General features: G+C 38.5%; 1 protein-coding gene across 1 annotated transcript; it reads right to left on the bottom strand.

Moving 5' to 3' along the window:
- Positions 1–5,479: 5,479 nt before the first annotated feature.
- LOC132888882 (ladderlectin-like) lies at positions 5,480–7,510 on the bottom strand. The gene is made up of 8 exons (XM_060924978.1): positions 7,462–7,510; positions 6,861–6,890; positions 6,636–6,677; positions 6,496–6,534; positions 6,283–6,374; positions 5,933–6,058; positions 5,640–5,739; positions 5,480–5,550 (listed from the first exon to the last, which is right to left on the bottom strand). Exons 1-8 carry the CDS (start codon positions 7,508–7,510, stop codon positions 5,480–5,482), a joined length of 549 nt encoding a protein of 182 aa, XP_060780961.1.
- Positions 7,511–16,768: the final 9,258 nt, after the last annotated feature.

The raw sequence follows: 16,768 nt of genomic DNA, 5'->3' as shown, positions 1-16,768 counted from the left end.
CACTGCAGAATCCCAAAGTCAAAGTCATCAGATATAAATGTTTATATGACTACCATTTTTATTTTTCATGGATTATATATAAATGAGCTTTAGGAAGGTGCTGCAACTTTACAATACCCACAAGCAGATTCCTGTAAGCTATATAATAATGAGATGAGATCATCTTCACTCTATGTTTATGGTTCACTAGAGTGATATCTACACAGTCACCAAATAACAGTCCAATAAATATATGTTATTTACCAGCTGGGAGGTCCGTATCGTGAAATACCGTGACCAAGGTCTTATTCAAGGCCGAGGTCACAGTATTTCAACATACGGACCGACCTTAAGCTGCTAAATAATATATTTATTTTTTTCTTTACCAAATTGTAACAGAAAACGAGAGCGCCTGAAAGGGAAAACCGAGCCGAGGCGAGCCACCATTTTGAATCCTTATTCACGGCTGTAATGCAAATTGCTTCCTGCTCGGTATACAAGTGCACTTCCATGACAAGAAAAAAACTACATTTTGCCGCCTATCTAGTCCCCTATGTATAACCCCGATTCCAAAAATGTTGGGACAAAGTGCAAATTGTAAATAAAAACGGAATGCAATGATGTGGAAGTTTCAAAATTCCATATTTTATTCAGAATAGAACATTGATGACATATCATATGTTTAAACTGAGAAAATGTATCTTTTAAAGAGAAAAATTAGGTGATTTTAAATTTCATGACAACAACACATCTCAAAAAAGTTGGGACAAGGCCATGTTTACCACTGTGAGACATCCCCTTTTCTCTTTACAACAGTCTGTAAACGTCTGGGGACTGAGGAGACAAGTTGCTCAAGTTTAGGGATAGGAATGTTAACCCATTCTTGTCTAATGTAGGATTCTAGTTGCTCAACTGTCTTAGGTCTTTTTTGTTGTATCTTCCGTTTTATGATGCGCCAAATGTTTTCTATGGGTGAAAGATCTGGACCGCAGGCTGGCCAGTTCAGTACCCGGATCCTTCTTCTACGCAGCCATGATGCTGTAATTGATGCAGTATGTGGTTTGGCATTGTCATGTTGGAAAATGCAAGGTCTTCCCTGAAAGAGACGTCGTCTGGATGGGAGCATATGTTGCTCTAGAACCTGAATATACCTTTCAGCATTGATGGTGTCTTTCCAGGTGTGTAAGCTGCCCATGCCACACGCACTAATGCAATCCCATGCCATCAGAGATGCAGGCTTCTGAACTGAGCGCTGATAACTTGGGTCGTCCTTTTCCTCTTTAGTCCGAATGACACGGCGTCCCTGATTTCCATAAAGAACTTCAAATTTTGATTCGTCTGACCACAGAACAGTTTTCCACTTTGCCACAGTCCATTTTAAATGAGCCTTGGCCCAGAGAAGACGTCTGCGCTTCTGGATCATGTTTAGATATGGCTTCTTCTTTGAACTATAGAGTTTTAGCTGGCAATGGCGGATGGCACGGTGAATTGTGTTCACAGATAATGTTCTCTGGAAATATTCCTGAGCCCATTTTGTGATTTCCAATACAGAAGCATGCCTGTATGTGATGCAGTGCCGTCTAGGGGCCTGAAGATCACGGGCACCCAATATGGTTTTCCGGCCTTGACCCTTACACGCAGAGATTCTTCCAGATTCTCTGAATCTTTTGATGATATTATGCACTGTAGATGATGATATGTTCAAACTCTTTGCAATTTTACACTGTCAAACTCCTTTCTGATATTGCTCCACTATTTGTCGTCGCAGAATTAGGGGGGATTGGTGATCCTCTTCCCATCTTTACTTCCGAGAGCCGTTGCCACTCCAAGATGCTCTTTTTATACCCAGTCATGTTAATGACCTATTGCCAATTGACCTAATGAGTTGCAATTTGGTCCTCCAGCTGTTCCTTTTTTGTACCTTTTAACTTTTTCAGCCTCTTATTGCCCCTGTCCCAACTTTTTTGAGATGTGTTGCTGTCATGAAATTTCAAATGAGCCAATATTTGGCATGAAATTTCAAAATGTCTCACTTTCGACATTTGATATGTTGTCTATGTTCTATTGTGAATACAATATCAGTTTTTGAGATTTGTAAATTATTGCATTCCGTTTTTATTTATAATTTGTACTTTGTCCCAACTTTTTTTGGAATCGGGGTTGTATTAAAAATAAATTATTTCCTGGAAAATGGATTGTAAAGAGGAATGATGAGTGTTATCACTTGACAGCTAAGTAGTATTGGTATAAATATGCAGGTGATTTTATAGGAAATCGCGCACGCTGATTGGTCGAGAAATTCAGACTATTTCTCAATAATCACCGCAAGCGACTCGGCAAAATGGTAGCCAAACACTTTGTTACCATAAGTGAGGAAGAATTACAAATTTTGAAAGAAAATGCTGTTCCGAAAAGCACTAAAGATGCTACAAAGTTTGGTCTAAAACTATGCAAAGGTAAGGTGGAATTGTGATTTTATTTCATCTATTTCAGTATTTTCTAAAATACTAAGTATTTTATGAGTCGGCATAGATAAGCGACACAATCCTGCACTGCTCTGCTATTACATATGCATGCCGCTTTTAAAATTTGAAATAAATAATTTTTTAATATGATTTTTTGTTTAAATAATTGCCTGTGGGGGGGCACGGTGGTGTAGTGGTTAGCGCTGTCGCCTCACAGCAAGACGGTCCGGGTTCGAGCCCCGTGGCCGGTGAGGGCCTTTCTGTGCGGAGTTTGCATGTTCTCCCCGTGTCCGTGTGGGTTTCCTCCGGGTGCTCCGGTTTTCCCCACAGTCCAAAGACATGCAGTTTAGGTTAACTGGTGACTCTAAATTGACCGTAGGTGTGAATGTGAGTGTGAATGGTTGTCTGTGTCAGCCCTGTGATGACCTGGCGACTTGTCCAGGGTGTACCCCGCCTTTCGCCCGTAGTCAGCTGGGATAGGCTCCAGCTTGCCTACGACCCTGTAGAACAGGATAAAGCGGCTAGAGATAATGAGATGAGATGTATGGAGCAACACAGAATATGTTAAGTTGTCTGTAACCTGGTGTGTGTGTGTGTCATCTGTCTGTCTGTCTCTCTCTCTCTGTCGTCTGTCTGTCTCCTCTCTCTCTCTCTCTCTCTCTCTCTCTCTCTGTGTCGTCTGTCTGTCTCTCTCACCCTCTATAATAATTATAATAATGTGCGTTCCCCACATTTTAACAATTATTCCCATTATTTATTTGATTGTGACACAATTTTATAATTCAGTGATTAAATCATTTTAAATATCTTGAATTATAATCAGTATTTTTTCATAACTCAGTACTTTTCCTTTTCCTTCTGTGAATTCAGTAACAGTAATATTTTTGCTCGTCTCCTTAAACTTTATACAGATTTTCACACAGGTCCTAAAAGTAGATAAAGAGAACCCAGTTCAGGGATGCAAACAGCGCGCCTTTTGGCGGATGCCGCCTTTTTCACGGCTGAATCGCGCAGATCCGAATTTTTTTTTTAGGGGGGGCGTTGGAATGTCTGATTATAATTGCAAAGTAAATTCTGTATTAAAATTACTAAATAAGCAAATCCGTTACTGTCCATGAAACAGGAAGTATAAGGATGAGAAAAAAACAGTTTAAATCGGGAAGCTGCGCACATTTGGAATGGGACACTTTTGAAAACTTTTCGGATAATGTAAGTATACAGCACAACCATATCATAGGTTTAATCATTATATATTGTACGATTAAGTAGCTAACGTTAGAATTGACGTTCTTCCCCTATTAGCTAAGTGCTCACTTGCTGTTAGCTGCATTGAACACCCGACCGACAGCACAGAAAACGCGCTCTTCCACGTTGCGCAGCACAAGGGAGAAGGAGAGAGAAAGGAAGGCGACGGTCCATTGGTGTATCACTGTTTGGATTTATTTGGACATGTTATTTGGTTAAGTAGGTTTTTGGTGTGTCAGTTCATCACTATTGCTTACCTTTTCCATCCTTTCTCTCTCTCTGCCCTCCTGTCTCTCTCTCCCTCTCTCTCTCTGAAAGTAAATATTTCTTTCAGTGAAAATCTTATATAGTATATGCATATTTTCTCAGTCCTGCCATTAAGAAAGATGAACACCATGCTGTCAGTCTTGTGAATCCAGGATTTGATTGTTTTTTTTTTCTGCTCCTTTTTTTTTTGTAAATGTGCTATCTACAATAAAAGAGAAAAAGAATGTACATTTGTTTTCTTTTTTTGTTCATTAAAGTTAATATTGCTATTTATATTGCATTAAACCAACTTGGCATTTAGTGTAATGAACTTAATATGTTACATTTAATGATTATACAAAGCAATTGGTTTAGCAAAATATTTTAAGTTAAATCAACTTGGTATTTAGTGTGTTGTACTTAAAATAGCAATTCCATTCCCATCAAGCATTTAAGTTTAATTCACTCAAGTTTTGATTATACATTACTTAATTTTTTTTAAGGCAACTGGTTTCCTCAAATTTTTTAAGTAAACTCAACTTATCCGGGCTTACAGTGAAGAGGATATTAAGATTTTAAATATTAAAGCAGTTAAGTGAATTAGACTTATCATATTAAGTTCTGAGCATTCTAGTCTTAAGTAGACTGCACAGTTTTTGTTTAGTTCATTAATTAAGTCGTTCAAGTTGATTGTACTTGACAAATTCATTTTCTCTACTCTTCATAACTTAAACCACTTAAGGCAATCGCTTTACTAAAGTCGTTTAAGTGTACTCAACTTATCCGGGTTTACAGTGCACTGATGCTGTTGTGGTGGCTCATGGTGGCCCAACACCTTAGTAAGGCACTTTAAGTTGGTTTTTATTTTAATTTGTCACCACTCATGCATTATGGTTGTCATTTGTTTGTTTTCAAAGTGCAATCAACTTAACCACTTTCTTCTAATTATTCATATATTTGAAATATCTGTATTTAGTGCATGGAAACCCAGCATTTAGAAAGATCACAATCAGCATAATATACATTTTTGATGCCATTGAACATTCTTGGTTGAATTTCTGTATTCTATAAATGCTGCTGGAATGTTAAGTCTCAAGTGGGGGCAGTGATCAGGTTGCAGGAAGAAAAAATGAAATGAGTCTGAAATAACCTGGCAACTGTTTCTGATTTACTGCTTGGTAAAATCAATACCGGGTAACTGGTGCAGTTACGTTTATCCTGTGTTTAGTTTCCCTACACTGTCTAATTCTATCTTGCATGTCTAGCGTTATTTATTTTACCTCCTAAAGTTTTCATGTGAAATATAATTTTAGCCATAAAATCCTTCTCATGTGGGAACAAAAGACTCATTCAGCGCACTTTTCATTTCACACAAAATGAGCATTACACACTTACTTCAAGTAGGAAAATGGTTATTTTATTCATTCAGCAACATATAGTGTTCATCAATCAAGTGTTCTCAAAACAAATAAAAAAAATATGTGTCTGATAATGAAATCAAATGATTGTTGATCTTCCTATATCCATGTACTCATTAATGTACTTTAGCATTTGCTTGGGTCAGTAGAACAGAAGAATGGATATCTATTTGCACAGTTAGTGTTAGACCAGCCAGCTGGAAAAAGAGAAAGCACAAACATTACAATCATGTTTAATCTGAATGAAAGCAGTCAACAACGTAAATCAAGTGAGGACAAACTTTACCATTGTTCCTTATGAAAACACACGGGTAGCTGGATACACTGCTTAGTGAGTACCAGTTACTGTAGGAGAACCGAGTTCTGTCAATCCAGCGCCATGTTCCCTACAAAATATAAAATCACATGTATTACATACTCATGAAAACAACTGACATCAACATAAATGGCTTAAGTAGTGCCTTTTTGGTCATTTTTATATCATTTTAATAAAGGAACATTTTATCATTTCAGGCGTGTAAATTCTCTAGATTAATTCAGATGCCTTTCAGTGGTCATTGTAATTTGTAAGTGTATTACCTGGAGGTTGTAGGCACCAAGCCAAGCGTATGATATGCCCGTGACTCGAAGCAAATTCTGCAGGAAGCTATGTTCATCCAGGTTGTGTACAGATGCCAAACTTGCCTGTTCAGCTACACACTGTGTCTAACGACATAATTGGAAAGATAGAAGAAGACAATCAGCACAGCCCTGAAGCTAATCAGACTTTGTCATAAACAAATGCTTCATTTTTAAAACTATGTTTATTCATCAGTTCTTTCTTACTTTAATTCTACTGCACCTTTAACTTTCTGTCCTTTATCCACCAACTTTCAAAGGTGTAAACTTCTGCATTTTAAGATTTTGGTTATAGTTGTTCAGGTATTTACCTCAGCGTTGTTCCAGGTCTGACTTGACCTCACAAACAGAAAGCAGCGTGTTCCATGTCTAAACCAGCCAGGACGACAGTAGCCTGACTTATCTGTGGACAATAATACACATCTCTGTTCCATGCATACAGTATTTCTACTGGTTTTATAGAATTTACAATTTTTAAAAATCTGTTTGATTGAGCAGTTTTTTCACTTGGTTATTCCAGTTACCTTCAGCAGCAAGTAGTTGTCTGAGCACTTCCTCCTTATCTTCAGCAGAAAAATGATAATATATTATTACAGTTTTATTTATGGTTTTCCAAGCAACACAGGTATGCTTATAGCAAGAACTAATATACCAGTATACTGACCTGCATCAACCAACTTATCAACGACCACCTCAGTAGTTTCCTCTGGAGAAAAGAGCCAGTTTAAGAATGAATGAATGAATGAATGAATGAATGTGTATTTATTTGTATGGAACTACCAGGAACTACCTTTAACTTTCACATGATGATAATAGTAACACAGCCTAGAAAATATTTATTAGAGCATTTTGTTTTATCCCAAACTGTTCACTGTTAATGGTCACTAACCTGCAAGTTTCTGATTCTGTTCAGGCTGAGCTACAGAAACAACATAAACAACAGTGACATTACCAACAACACTACACGAGTCACAATACAATTCACTGCATCACTGTTCCAGAGCAGCTGAAGCGTGTTATTCTCTGTAGTACTTCTTGCTGTCTCACCTGCAGCAGTCCTCAGTGTAAAGGCAGCACACAGCAGCACACACACAATCCAAACCTTCATGATGATGGTGATGGTGATCAGTGTAACTATAGAGAAAAGGACAAATAAATACATTTTTACGAATGTGATTCAAATCAAACAATTTCAGTTCAACATGTCCATCTTCCATCTCTCTTTATGATCATAGTATTAGAAGGTTCCATCTCGTATTCATTTTCAATCCAAATAGAAGCTTCACAAGATAGTGTTTTTCGTTCCCAATGCAGCTTAGAATAAGTTGAAAATGTGTTTCAATCTCATTGAGAAAAAGAGAAAATGTACCGATTTTTTAGGTCTCAGGTTCTCAGGTTGTATCTCTGTGGCTGATTGAGGGTAATCTGTTGAATGAGGCTCCCAGAGTGCTATATATACCAGTCCATCTCATTAGTTGCACTCAGCTCACCAGGAAACTTTGCTGAACATCCAGGAATATTTACCGCCAATTCATTCATGGTTAACTGTAAAATCCATTATCAAAGCCAGATCAGATATCTCTATGCCTACTCAAAAGTGATATCGACCCTGTTTTTCTGCGTTGACCTCTGTGCACTGGCAAACTAATTGAGATTGGGTCGCCAAAACAAAAACACTCAAGCGATAAGAAATGCTATGTGCTACTGATGTGCAATAACACTGTCTTAAAATTGGATAGAGTTCAAACATAAATCACCTTCAGGAAGTTGTTGCACCAGTACAATAGCAGTAATCCTGAAAGCTCTATAATATTCTGAGTAATCATCTTCACCTTATCTTTATCGTTCCCTTTCATGACAAGTTTTTCTCGACATTGTTATTAATTCAGGACACATATATTTTCCCAATCAACAAACTTTTTTTATATTTGTATGCCTTTAATAATTTGCTTTAATTGTTAAATGAATTGTTCAATTTTTTTCAAAGGATAAGACACTTTTAATATTTTACAGTGCTTATAATATCTAAAATGTCAAAGGTGATTTCTTTAAAAATATGTTGATTATTATTGAGGAGGTGGCATGGTGGTGTAGTGGTTAGCACTGTCGCCTCACAGCCGGAAGGTCCTGAGTTCAAGTCCAGTGGCCGATGAGGGCCTTTCTGTGTGGCGTTTGCATGCTCTGTCTGCGTGGGTTTGCTCTGGTTTCCACTGAAGACATAGAGGTTAGGTTAGTTGGTGACTCTAAATTGACTGTAGGTGTGAATGGTTGTTTGTGTCAGCCCTGTGATGACCTGGTGACTTGTCCATGGTGTTCCCTGCCTCTTGCCCATAGTCAGCTGAGATGGGCTGCAACTTGTCTGCGACCCTGTACAGGATAAGCGGCTATGGATAATGGATGGATGATATTATTGATAGAAAAAATGTTTCATGATCCACCAGCAACCAATTGTTGTTCGAGGAAAATAATCAATGCCAGTGTGGTCTAAATAATAATATGGAACATCCATGAAAATGATTTCCTGTTAAGTTTATTCACAAAGATTTTCATCAAACTGAATGAACTCATTCTTATTTCAGACTCAAAGTGAGCTGTTTATATGTCCCTAAACTGGACACTCTGTAGATAATCTTCACGTATATCCATGTTGCATGTAATTTGATCCAAAGTCATAGGTGTGAGGGGTTTAGTGCCAACCTTACCTTTACGAGGAAATGCGTGTGAGTCTGATCCTCACATTTAGAACTTTAATGGGATTGCTTGTGTTTTTTAAAGAGCTTTAAATTATATTCTTCACTGTAGAATATTATATAGGTGTCACTTGTAAATGAACAGCAAGAAGAAGACTTCCTGACGTCAGTTAAGTGGCTCATCATTTCATAATTTCCCTGAACATGTTTCTGCTTGTTGAAAATTATAAAAAAAAATACACACACCATCCACTTGTAAAACAGATATATAATGTCTTCAAATGCTAAATGAATGAAAGGCCATTGTTTCGGAATGAACCATAAAATAAAGCTTTTATCAATGTTTTACTTCAGTTTTTATTGTGTGATCTGCATCCTCGCTCAATTTCTCAGGTTGAATGAAGCAAGTCCACATCCTGTATCTGCCTCAGAATGTTAGTTTAATGTCAACCCTACTTCACAATCATTTTAAATAGGTTTATATGTGTAATATGAACTGTGTTTTCTTTCTGCACTGCAGAATCCCAAAGTCAAAGTCATCAGATATAAATGTTTATATGACTACCATTTTTATTTTTCATGGATTATATATAAATGAGCTTTAGGAAGGTGCTGCAACTTTACAATACCCACAAGCAGATTCCTGTAAGCTATATAATAATGAGATGAGATCATCTTCACTCTATGTTTATGGTTCACTAGAGTGATATCTACACAGTCACCAAATAACAGTCCAATAAATATATGTTATTTACCAGCTGGGAGGTCCGTATCGTGAAATACCGTGACCAAGGTCTTATTCAAGGCCGAGGTCACAGTATTTCAACATACGGACCGACCTTAAGCTGCTAAATAATATATTTATTTTTTTCTTTACCAAATTGTAACAGAAAACGAGAGCGCCTGAAAGGGAAAACCGAGCCGAGGCGAGCCACCATTTTGAATCCTTATTCACGGCTGTAATGCAAATTGCTTCCTGCTCGGTATACAAGTGCACTTCCATGACAAGAAAAAAACTACATTTTGCCGCCTATCTAGTCCCCTATGTATAACCCCGATTCCAAAAATGTTGGGACAAAGTGCAAATTGTAAATAAAAACGGAATGCAATGATGTGGAAGTTTCAAAATTCCATATTTTATTCAGAATAGAACATTGATGACATATCATATGTTTAAACTGAGAAAATGTATCTTTTAAAGAGAAAAATTAGGTGATTTTAAATTTCATGACAACAACACATCTCAAAAAAGTTGGGACAAGGCCATGTTTACCACTGTGAGACATCCCCTTTTCTCTTTACAACAGTCTGTAAACGTCTGGGGACTGAGGAGACAAGTTGCTCAAGTTTAGGGATAGGAATGTTAACCCATTCTTGTCTAATGTAGGATTCTAGTTGCTCAACTGTCTTAGGTCTTTTTTGTTGTATCTTCCGTTTTATGATGCGCCAAATGTTTTCTATGGGTGAAAGATCTGGACCGCAGGCTGGCCAGTTCAGTACCCGGATCCTTCTTCTACGCAGCCATGATGCTGTAATTGATGCAGTATGTGGTTTGGCATTGTCATGTTGGAAAATGCAAGGTCTTCCCTGAAAGAGACGTCGTCTGGATGGGAGCATATGTTGCTCTAGAACCTGAATATACCTTTCAGCATTGATGGTGTCTTTCCAGGTGTGTAAGCTGCCCATGCCACACGCACTAATGCAATCCCATGCCATCAGAGATGCAGGCTTCTGAACTGAGCGCTGATAACTTGGGTCGTCCTTTTCCTCTTTAGTCCGAATGACACGGCGTCCCTGATTTCCATAAAGAACTTCAAATTTTGATTCGTCTGACCACAGAACAGTTTTCCACTTTGCCACAGTCCATTTTAAATGAGCCTTGGCCCAGAGAAGACGTCTGCGCTTCTGGATCATGTTTAGATATGGCTTCTTCTTTGAACTATAGAGTTTTAGCTGGCAATGGCGGATGGCACGGTGAATTGTGTTCACAGATAATGTTCTCTGGAAATATTCCTGAGCCCATTTTGTGATTTCCAATACAGAAGCATGCCTGTATGTGATGCAGTGCCGTCTAGGGGCCTGAAGATCACGGGCACCCAATATGGTTTTCCGGCCTTGACCCTTACACGCAGAGATTCTTCCAGATTCTCTGAATCTTTTGATGATATTATGCACTGTAGATGATGATATGTTCAAACTCTTTGCAATTTTACACTGTCAAACTCCTTTCTGATATTGCTCCACTATTTGTCGTCGCAGAATTAGGGGGGATTGGTGATCCTCTTCCCATCTTTACTTCCGAGAGCCGTTGCCACTCCAAGATGCTCTTTTTATACCCAGTCATGTTAATGACCTATTGCCAATTGACCTAATGAGTTGCAATTTGGTCCTCCAGCTGTTCCTTTTTTGTACCTTTTAACTTTTTCAGCCTCTTATTGCCCCTGTCCCAACTTTTTTGAGATGTGTTGCTGTCATGAAATTTCAAATGAGCCAATATTTGGCATGAAATTTCAAAATGTCTCACTTTCGACATTTGATATGTTGTCTATGTTCTATTGTGAATACAATATCAGTTTTTGAGATTTGTAAATTATTGCATTCCGTTTTTATTTATAATTTGTACTTTGTCCCAACTTTTTTTGGAATCGGGGTTGTATTAAAAATAAATTATTTCCTGGAAAATGGATTGTAAAGAGGAATGATGAGTGTTATCACTTGACAGCTAAGTAGTATTGGTATAAATATGCAGGTGATTTTATAGGAAATCGCGCACGCTGATTGGTCGAGAAATTCAGACTATTTCTCAATAATCACCGCAAGCGACTCGGCAAAATGGTAGCCAAACACTTTGTTACCATAAGTGAGGAAGAATTACAAATTTTGAAAGAAAATGCTGTTCCGAAAAGCACTAAAGATGCTACAAAGTTTGGTCTAAAACTATGCAAAGGTAAGGTGGAATTGTGATTTTATTTCATCTATTTCAGTATTTTCTAAAATACTAAGTATTTTATGAGTCGGCATAGATAAGCGACACAATCCTGCACTGCTCTGCTATTACATATGCATGCCGCTTTTAAAATTTGAAATAAATAATTTTTTAATATGATTTTTTGTTTAAATAATTGCCTGTGGGGGGGCACGGTGGTGTAGTGGTTAGCGCTGTCGCCTCACAGCAAGACGGTCCGGGTTCGAGCCCCGTGGCCGGTGAGGGCCTTTCTGTGCGGAGTTTGCATGTTCTCCCCGTGTCCGTGTGGGTTTCCTCCGGGTGCTCCGGTTTTCCCCACAGTCCAAAGACATGCAGTTTAGGTTAACTGGTGACTCTAAATTGACCGTAGGTGTGAATGTGAGTGTGAATGGTTGTCTGTGTCAGCCCTGTGATGACCTGGCGACTTGTCCAGGGTGTACCCCGCCTTTCGCCCGTAGTCAGCTGGGATAGGCTCCAGCTTGCCTACGACCCTGTAGAACAGGATAAAGCGGCTAGAGATAATGAGATGAGATGTATGGAGCAACACAGAATATGTTAAGTCAGAGCTGTATAATCTGCATGGTCAATTTTAGTACCATTTGTGTTTACCATTTGTGTTTCTGCAGAGATTGAGATGTTGGTTGATGACCCTAAAGACTATGAAGAGCTCACAGATTTAGCATTGGAGCTCAGTCAAGACCTCTGTATTCACATCACTGAGGACATGCTAACGTCTGCACAAAGCAATGGCTTCTCAGGTATTAATAAACCTTGATTTCCAAAAATTACAATTGTGTTGAGATATGAAACATGAGCTTTTAATTTACAGTGGTGCTTGAAAGTTTGTGAACCCTTTAGAGTTTTCTATATTTCTGCATAAATATGACCTAAAACATCATCAGATTTTCACACAGGTCCTAAAAGTAGATAAAGAGAACCCAGTTCAGGGATGCAAACAGCGCGCCTTTTGGCGGATGCCGCCTTTTTCACGGCTGAATCGCGCAGATCCGAATTTTTTTTTTAGGGGGGGCGTTGGAATGTCTGATTATAATTGCAAAGTAAATTCTGTATTAAAATTACTAAATAAGCAAATCCGTTACTGTCCATGAAACAGGAAGTATAAGGATGAGAAAAAAACAGTTTAAATCGGGAAGCTGCGCACATTTGGAATGGGACACTTTTGAAAACTTTTCGGATAATGTAAGTATACAGCACAACCATATCATAGGTTTAATCATTATATATTGTACGATTAAGTAGCTAACGTTAGAATTGACATTCTTCCCCTATTAGCTAAGTGCTCACTTGCTGTTAGCTGCATTGAACACCCGACCGACAGCACAGAAAACGCGCTCTTCCACGTTGCGCAGCACAAGGGAGAAGGAGAGAGAAAGGAAGGCGACCCAGATAGCAGAGGGTCGTTGATTCGACGTGGAATCATCGGCATGTTCTTCGACCTATACGCCGTCGAATCACCGTCGATCACCGACGTTGATTCAACACCGCTTTGCTCATACGAGTTTCCGTTGAAACGACGTTGAAAAGTGGCTGGTGGTCGACAGAGAATAGACCCCCTTTCACCCTTTATTCAACTACGTATTTCGGTTGATTTATAGTTGAATTTTCGGCGATGATTCATCCAACTTTACTTCCTGTTTTATGTACAACAGTAAGGCTACAAATTAAGCAAAACAGGCTAAATTAAACTAGCTAACAATAAAGCATCGGGGCTCTTGCCTAGGATGAACACACACATGCATACTTCAACCATGAAAGTGAAACTTAATTTATATCAATGTGCGTAGGCTACGTCCTGTTTAATGTACAACAGGATATAAAAATGCATGCAACAATGCACCTCTCCTAATGTTTGTCAAGCTATCTAATGAGGCATAACTTTTAACATTTATAAGGAACAGAACACACTTGAACAAGTTCTTAGAAACATTTTATGATTTATTTATAATTGTGGCCTATTCCTCCTGCGGCGCAGACACCTGTACATGGAAACAGAAAAACATAACCAAAATTAATTTGATGCAGCATTGATAAAGAAAGTCAGCAGTAGGCTATGGGTTTCTAAATGCCACCCTACCTCATTATTTGGACATGGGGAAAACTATATTTAAAATCCAAAGAGGGATGGAGGGAGGAAAATTAAAACAAAAGAAATAAATGAAGAGTAGAGAATATTTGATAAAATTAAGGATGTTTTTTATTCAGTAAACATTTAAAAAAATGTTCTACAACACTCTAGCCTAGTGACTTACCAGTAACAAAATAGACTAGAAGTATTCAGATCCGCTCTGCATAAAGCAGCTAAATCCTCTCTCTGTCTCCTGGCAGAAAGCTCCTTGGTTTACTTGTTGTCTCAATCACAGCTGGTATTCTGTAGAAAGACTTCTTTTCACCTTTCCCATCAGCTTTGTTAGAACCCTAACACAGCACAAAAGTTTACCATTGTAGGTTTTTGATGAACCAAGTGCCTCGTGGGTTCACATACCGCGCGCTGCCTTTATTTCCCCCAAATCACGAGTTTGTTGGTCTTCCAATGTGGCGCAGGGTTTGTTTACTTCCGGTTTCGGGTGACGTCAGTGAAAGGGGTCTAATGGGGGCATTACCGCCACCCACTGGATTGGGGTGTAAAGCAGTCTGAACAAAACGTGTAAACATAAACATAGGAGAAATGAACCCGTTTTTCTAACTCGTCCTCACTTAGTCTACTTTTCTTTTTTGATTAGTCTGGATTTGATATTGTAAATTTAAATGTGAATCAATGTATATTCATCGGACATGAACAAATGAATAAATCTTCAGTAATCGCTCTTGAGGGGCGTGTGTGTCCGGGGCGCGGTGTCGCGGGGGGGATCGAACGAACCCTCCGATCCCCCCTGGCTACGGGCCAAATTAGTTGCTCATCCTACCAATGTTGAAAACTGGCCGGCAAAAGTGACGATGGTTCAACGTCGTATATTCAACCTTCTCTGACGGTCGACAGATCAACCTTTACCCACGTTGATTCAACGGTGATAAATCGACCCTCTCAGACGGCGGAGAAATCGACGTTTCACGGCGCCGTTTCAACGTTGATTTTCTGACGTACAACGGAAACCGACCATTCTGACCAAAACTCTACGTCGTTTCAACGACCCTCTGCTATCGGGGGACGGTCCATTGGTGTATCACTGTTTGGATTTATTTGGACATGTTATTTGGTTAAGTAGGTTTTTGGTGTGTCAGTTCATCACTATTGCTTACCTTTTCCATCCTTTCTCTCTCTCTGCCCTCCTGTCTCTCTCTCCCTCTCTCTCTCTGAAAGTAAATATTTCTTTCAGTGAAAATCTTATATAGTATATGCATATTTTCTCAGTCCTGCCATTAAGAAAGATGAACACCATGCTGTCAGTCTTGTGAATCCAGGATTTGATTGTTTTTTTTTTCTGCTCCTTTTTTTTTGTAAATGTGCTATCTACAATAAAAGAGAAAAAGAATGTACATTTGTTTTCTTTTTTTGTTCATTAAAGTTAATATTGCTATTTATATTGCATTAAACCAACTTGGCATTTAGTGTAATGAACTTAATATGTTACATTTAATGATTATACAAAGCAATTGGTTTAGCAAAATATTTTAAGTTAAATCAACTTGGTATTTAGTGTGTTGTACTTAAAATAGCAATTCCATTCCCATCAAGCATTTAAGTTTAATTAACTTAACTTGTTATAACTGGGGCACGGCTGAATAGCATTGAGCGCACAGTTTTACTAAGTCCGCTTTAGTAGGCTACAGGAGCGCAAGCTCGTGATTTAAATGTGAGCATGCTTTGCAAAGTGACTTGGCTGGCCAAAGGGAGACGAGCAGCACATTCCACATGTGGCATGGCTCGTCAGCACCCTGAAGAGGACAACTACTTCAGCCCTGTTTGGAATTTTTTTTTTTTGTTCTCATGGAGGGAATCCATCATTTTGCATTTTTCAGTCAAGTTCCAAATTAAATGACCTGACAAGAAAGTTCTCACAGTAAAATATTTACAAACTGAAATATTTTATAATGTCCTTTTTTGTACATAGGTACAACAAGGTAGGCCCTAGTTAAGAATATTAAGAAGTTATCTATCTCATGAAAAAGGTGTAAAACGCCTGTGGAAAAAAACCGGGTAAAATGAGTTTTAAGAAAACAATAAAGTGACGCACTGGAGATTGTAGTACCGGTAAGAACTTATTCCACTGCATAATGGGTGGTGGTGGGGGGTCGATGTCAGGGGGTCCCAAAAATATTCTGAATTCCAAAAGGGGGTCCCCAGCCAAAAAGTTTGGGAACCACTGTATTAACCAAAGATGAGCAGTCCTCCGTGTTCAATACACAACTGAACATACAAGCCATATCATAATACAACCCCGATTCCAAAAAAGTTGGGACACTCTGTAAAACATCAGTAAAATCAGAATGCGATAATTTGCAAATCATGGAAGCCCTGTATTGCATTGAAAATAGTACAAAGACAACATATCAAATGTTGAAACTGAAAAATTTTATTGCTTTTTGAAAAATATATGCTCATTTTGAATTTGATGCCAGCAACACATTTCAGAAAACTTGGGACAGGGACAACAAAAGACTGAAAAAGTTGTGTAATGCTAAAAAAAAAAGTAATTTGGTTAATTGGCAACAGGTCAGTAAAATGATTGGGTATAAAAAGAGCATCCCAGAGAGGCGGAGTCTGTCAGAAGTAAAGATGGGGAGGGGTTCACCGCTCTGTAAAAGACTGCTTGGGCAAACAGTACAACAATTTAAGAATAACATTCCTCAATGTAAAATTGCAAAGAATTTGGGGATCACATTATCTATGGTACATAATATCATTAAAAGATTCAGAGAATCTGGAGAAATCTCTGTATGCAAGAGACAAAGCTGAAAACTGACATTGGATGCCTGTGATCTTCAGGCCCTCAGGCGACACTGCATTAAAAGCAGACACATGTCTGTAGTGGAAATCACTGTATGGGCTCAGGGACACTTCAGAAAACCATCGTCTGTGAAAACAGTTCATTACTGCATCCACAAATGCAAGTTAAAACTAGATATAAACAATATCCAGAAACACAGCTACCTTCTCTGGGCCCGAGCTCTTTTACGATGGAC

The sequence above is a fragment of the Neoarius graeffei genome, chromosome 7 (assembly GCF_027579695.1).
Source record: "Neoarius graeffei isolate fNeoGra1 chromosome 7, fNeoGra1.pri, whole genome shotgun sequence".
In the NCBI taxonomy this organism is placed as follows: domain Eukaryota; kingdom Metazoa; phylum Chordata; class Actinopteri; order Siluriformes; family Ariidae; genus Neoarius; species Neoarius graeffei.
Note: the sequence above shows the minus strand (reverse complement) of the source record. Positions and strands in the feature narration are given on the sequence as shown.

What these genes read in the sequence shown, in the direction of transcription:
- LOC132888882 (XM_060924978.1), bottom strand. Translation starts at nt 7,510, where the DNA reads ATGAATGAATTGGCGGTAAATATTCCTGGATGTTCAGCAAAGTTTCCT. An exon ending in ACAACTACTTGCTGCTGAAG is followed by an intron (nt 6,375 to 6,495) that starts GTAACTGGAATA and finishes TATTGTCCACAG; the next exon opens with ATAAGTCAGGCTACTGTCGT. An exon ending in TGTTTTCATAAGGAACAATG is followed by an intron (nt 5,551 to 5,639) that starts GTAAAGTTTGTC and finishes CTCTTTTTCCAG; the next exon opens with CTGGCTGGTCTAACACTAAC.